The sequence below is a fragment of the Callorhinus ursinus genome, unplaced genomic scaffold (genome assembly GCF_003265705.2).
Source record: "Callorhinus ursinus isolate GAN/ISIS: 27379988/994484 unplaced genomic scaffold, GSC_fseal_2.0 scaffold161, whole genome shotgun sequence".
Classification (NCBI taxonomy): Eukaryota; Metazoa; Chordata; class Mammalia; order Carnivora; family Otariidae; genus Callorhinus; species Callorhinus ursinus.
The window spans coordinates 85,109-90,741 of record NW_027397223.1 but is presented as its reverse complement, the minus strand read 5'-3'; the positions used below and the strand labels follow the sequence as shown (position 1 = coordinate 90,741).

The 5,633-nt window shown below is 48.6% G+C and overlaps 1 protein-coding gene across 1 annotated transcript; it reads left to right on the top strand.

The window, feature by feature from the left end:
- Positions 1 to 1,176: 1,176 nt before the first annotated feature.
- On the top strand, positions 1,177 to 1,840 carry PRR23E (PRR23 family member E). Its single transcript, XM_025863580.1, is given in 3 exon segments — positions 1,177 to 1,258; positions 1,378 to 1,674; positions 1,677 to 1,840. Coding segments are annotated over 3 exon segments (543 nt in total).
- Positions 1,841 to 5,633: the final 3,793 nt, after the last annotated feature.

Here is a 5,633-nt window from a genome sequence, read left to right as displayed (position 1 = left end):
ACCTGGAGAGTGTGCTCAGCTCCAGATCCCAGGCCACACCGCTCAAGGCTCAGTGGGACTGAATCCACCTCTCCTGGGCTCACATGTGTCTGCAGGTCCACTGGCTCAGGGCTGACCCATAACCAGTGGGGTGCCTCAGCTCTGTGCTCATTCTCTTACACTCCCTCAGCATGTTCTCAGGGCAATCACAGAGGCTCTGGCCAGATTGAAAGAACCCCTCTAAAACCTCTGTTCACATCATACTTGCCCACGTCCCTTGAGCTTGGAGCCTGAGTGGGTCACCTGGGGTGGGGCTACAGGGAGAGGGAAGAATTGAGGCCTTGAATGCAATCAGCTGCCCTGGGAAATGTGGAGGAAAACTGACTCACACAGAACAGGCTGTCCTCCCCAAGTCCATTGTTTGCCCCTGTTCTTGGTGTGTCTGTTGGTCTATCTCTACCCAGGCTCCGTTCTGGACTCTTTCTTCAACACCTGCTTGCTAAGGACTCCAGTGTGGTCTCCTAAACATAGCTGAAGCCCCCCACTTCTCTCCCTGTCCACTGCATCTGTTAGGTTTAAGGGCTGTCACCTCTCCCCTAAGTTGCTGCTACCACCCCTCCTGTTCTTCCTCCCTCTGGGGCAAAGCTCTTCCAGTCTGGTCTCTGCCCGTCAGGAGGAGTGCATTTCTGAAATATGGCCCTGACCTTGGCACACTTCTGCTTATCACTTACTGACCTGTTGAGCAAGGCTCCGGGAGGTGGGCACCTGGTCTGGGGGGTGTGTTGAGAAGGTGGATGGGTACCTTCTCCCTCTCCAAGGAGAGCCCCTTATTCTGCCCATTTCCATTATGTTTCTGACTGTTGCAAGGGAGGGATTTGGAATTTGTCTCCTCATTTTCTTCCTTGTACCGACCCAGGTGTCCCCAGAGCCTGGCCGTGAATCCTCTCAGGTTCTTGTTTTCCACATTGGGGTCGGGGTGGGGGGTTCATAAGGACAGGAAAGGACAACTTAACTCAAAGAAATGCTACACACTCCCCAAGCCCCAACTCGACCCAAAACTAGTTTGTGCTGTTGGGCCTCTCCTGACATCTCTGGCCCCTCCCCAGGCTTGCCACACACCCCCTTCCTGTACCTCTTCTTTCTCCTCCAGCCTCCGTCCACTCCACAGGTGGGGAGCCGGGACGGCAAGCTGGCCACATGTACCCAGGCTTGGGGAAGAACAGGAAGGGTCCTGTCCACAATGGGGGCAGCCTCTCAGGAATAAGCTATGCAGAAACACGTACTCCTGGCCTCCCACCCCTCAAAGGAAGTCCACGTACCTCCAGCTGCCTCTGGGGCAGACGTGAAGCTTCTGTGCCTGTGTGGCACCAACCCCTTGTGCTGTCCACCCCTGCATAGGGTACCCAGCCCCTTGGAGTTACACGTGGGTGTCCTTTGGCAGTCCTTTCTGGATGGGGCATCCCCCTCCAGCTACCCCAGTGCCTTCAGTCTGGCCTTGGGGCTTCTCCAGCTTTGATCCCCAAGTAGGGAGCCAGCACCTGGCCATCATGACCTCCATTGTATTTCCTTACCCTATGGGACCACCACCCCCATACTCCTCAGTCCCTCCGACTCTGAACGGGGATGCCTCTGGCCACTATCCCCAGATGGAATGGCAGATTCCTGCCAGCTCAGCCTTCCCGGCTGCAGTGGGTGGCTGTCCAGAGGAGCTCCTCACTTGGAGAGGTGCCAAGCCCCTCCATCAGAATTCAGGTTCAGGGCCTCAGGTTCAGCATTTGGGTACCTTGCATCACCCTGCAGCCCAGAGCTCTGCCCTCTGCCCCCTTCCCCCACTGAGGACCCTCAGCCCGATCCCCACTGACCCTGCTCCCCTCAGCTACCCTGCAGGGCCTGCCGTCACCTCTTCCAGTGCTCATCAGTCAGTCCCCCTGTCACCTGCCCCAACCATGGGAGATGTATTCCATGACGCCTAGGGAGCTGTGGGTCTGCCCAGACTCTTAGGTCTGACTTCTGATTTTTTGAAGGATCTCAGATGTAAGTTGTTCACTGCTCTTTAGTACACAGCACACTCTTGTTGGCCTGGGCAAGGCCCTCTATTTGTTATCTCTTTTCACTTTTATTTTCTTTGTCCATTGCCCTTCAACCCTGCTACCTGCACCCTTTCCTCTCTCCTGCCTTTGTCATGGGCCTGCACCGTAGTATGTTTGATGCAGGTCCTCAAATATGTGAGCATGCAGTCTTGTAAAGTGAGTTTTGCTTGCTTGTGTTTAGAAATTACACTAGTGACCTATTACAATAACTCAGGTTTCTTTGCTCTTTATCAGTTGACACAATGTTTACAATCCACCCACTGAGCTGTATGTATATTTAGTTTGTGGCTCAAAACTGCTCTGCCGAAGGTCCTAGTAGGGCCCACCACCCTTGGCTGAAAAAATGATCTGGGAAGATGGGAGCTACTGGTTGGAAAAGGAAATGCTCTCCATTTATTGAGGAATGGGTATACTTAGAGAAATGACGAGATCTGGGTTTGGCCATGGGAGCGGATGACTCCCATGGATGATTGGGGTAAGTTAAGAGATGACTGGCACTGAGAAGGAAAAAGAACAGAGAGCTGGCTGCATCCATCCATGTGGATGTGGGAATTACAAAGACATAGGGCAGGAGCAGTGGGGAAGAAAGCTGCTAGATCAGCTGCTGAATCCTAAGACATGAGGAGAGAGGACCGTGGCCAGAGGGAGTAGCAACCACATAGTCTGATGTGATCTTCAAAGGGCAGCAGTGTGGAACGAGCCGTGAGGAGCAAGAAGCACCTGTGGACACACGAAAGAAGATGCTGGAAAGGACTTCAGGGGAGCAGTGCCCCCAGGGGAGCCAGGTGTCCTTTCCAGTGGGCATGCTGCATAGACTCTCAAAAGTATTCTGGGGCTTTTCTGATATGTTGGAAGAGTGTTACTCGCCTCTCATGGGCAGGACTGTGGAAACTAAGTGATTTACACTGTGCAGGTGTCCCTCCCTTTGGAGGACTGCCCTTGATTTCCCTGTCCTTCACTTGTCCCCCTGGCGGCTCGTAGAGGTGAGAAACCAAGGATAGTTCGTGAAGCCTAGGAAAGAACTCATTTTACAGAGACACAAAGTATGTTTGCAACCGTTTTAATGTCATGCCACACCAGTGACTGTGACCTCCCCGCTCATTTTCCTGTATTTTTTTAAAATGGAAATGGCTCTGATATTATTTCTCAGATCCTGACTTCTTGATCATAGTTCGACATCTGATGCCATCACGTCTTCTAGGAAGGCGTACCCAAGGATCCACATAGTAGAGACAGATTATTTCTCCTTCATTTACAAGTGTATTGACCTTTTAAAATATGTGTAAGTTATAATCTGTGATTTTTTTTAATCGTGAAATTATAGGTTTCCAGGAAGTTGCAAAGGCTGTGCAGGGAGGTCCCATGCGCCATCCACCCATTTCCCCCCATGGTTGCACCTTGCCTTACTCCAGGGTAACAGCAAATGGGGCGCCTGAGGTTGGGGCCATGTGGATATAGTTCTGTGCGATTGTGTCAAACGTGTGGCTTTCTGAAACCACCACCTCAGTCAAGACACAGAACTACTCTCTCCCAACAAAGATCTCTTTCGTACTAGCCCTTCCCCCTGCACCACCATCCCTGACTCCTGGCAACTGTTAGTATGTTCTCTGTGTCTGTACTCCCAGCATTTCGAGAATGTTGTATAAATAGAATCATACTGTATGTGAGACTATTAGCATTTAATATAATTATTGCTATGTTAGGGCTTAAATCTGTTATTTCATTTTTCATTTTCTACTTGTCCCCTCTGTTTTTCATTTCTGTCTTCTTTCACCTGTCTTCCCAAGGGTTTCTTGAACATTTATCTGTAATGTTTTTGAATGTATCTCTCTCTCTCTCTCTTTTTTTTTTTTGAGAGAGAGAGAGAGAAAGAGAGAGAACACCTGACAGTGGGGGCTGGGGGGAGGGGCAGAGGGAGAGAGAGAGAATCTCAAGCAGATTTCACGCCCAGAGAGGAGCCCAACATGGGGCTTGATCTCATGACCCTGAGATCATGACCTGAGCCAAAATCAAGACTCTAACACCTGACCGACTGAGCCACCCAGGCGTCCCTAAATGTATCTCTTTATATAGATTTGTAAAGAAATACACATCGTTCGAATTGTTTTCCTCTTACCGATTAGATGTCATTTCTCTCACTACTTTCAAGACTTTTTTTATCTTTAGTTTTCAGTAGTTGGACTATGACGTATCTTAAGTAAACTCTACTCCGAACATGGGGCTTGAACTCAAGACCTCAAGATCGAGAGTTCCATGCTCTTCTGACTGAGCCAACCAGATGCTCCTGGACTATGACGTATCTTGCTGTGAATTTTTTTTGAACTTACTTCATTTGGGATTGCTCAGTTTCTTGAATGTGTAGGTTTCTGTCTTCTGCAAAATTTGGGAAATTTCCTGCTATTATCTCATTGACTACTTTTGCAGCCCCACCCTCTCTCTCCTCTCCTGGGCCTTCAGTGACCCAAATGTTAGATCTTTTGTTATAGACCCACCTGTCCCTAAGATTCTGTGCATTTTTTTTTCTCACTGTTTGGACCAGATCATTTTCATCATTCTGTCTTGGAGTTTATTAATTCTTTCTTCTGTTCTCTCCATTCTACTTTGAGCCCATCCATTGAAGTTCCTTTTTTAAAATTTCAGTTATTTTTGAGTTCTAAAATTCCCATTTGGTTCTTTTTTTATATCTTCCATTTCTTTGCTGATACTTTCTATTTTCGTTTCAAGTGTGGTTTTAATTGCTTTAATTGCAGCAAGATACATTAAATGGGAACCAGGAAGAGCAATGACAGGACTGAGTCCTAACAATAATAAAAGCATCTTTTATGATGGTGGCTTCAAAGGGTCAGGTAATTTCCACATCCATGTCCTCTTGTATTTAGTCTGTGACTAAATTTTTTCATTGTGATTGAGATTCTGGTTCTTAGCATGACAAGTGATTTTCAGTTGTATCCTGGACATTTTGGGTATTATGCTGAGGCTCTGGTCTTATTTAAAGCTTCTGTTTTAGCTGGCCTCCTCTGACACCAGGCTGCTGGTAGAAAAGGGGGATTGCCTTGTCACAGCCAGGTGTGGAAGGAGGTCCAGGTTCCCCACTTGGCCACTCTTGATGAGGAGTAGTGTCTTGCTCACCCCCAGGGTGGGAGCAGGTGAGGCTCCCTCTAGGTCTCCACGGATATGACCTTGCTGGGCCCAGGAGGGGCACTCTTTATAGCTAGGCAAGGGTGGAAGTCTGGGCTCCCCATTTGGCCTTTGCTGATGAGATGGGGCCATGTTTTTTTCCCATGGCGCTCTGCTGGTGGAGGGCGGTTCTTCACATTTGCAGTCTTCTGAGGCATGCCCGTGTTCGCTACCTTTGTATGCCCTTGCTCTATTATTTCTTTCACCTGAATGTAATCCCCTCCCTTTCTCCTGTATGACAGTTCTCCTTGGCGTAAATTTTATCTGGTTTAGGTATGAGCACCTCAAATTTGTTTTTATTTTGTATTTGCCTGTTGCATAGTCATATAGCTTCATGCTCTTCCTTTCTGAATCCTTGTGTTTTGGATATTCCCCCTTTAGAGGTGT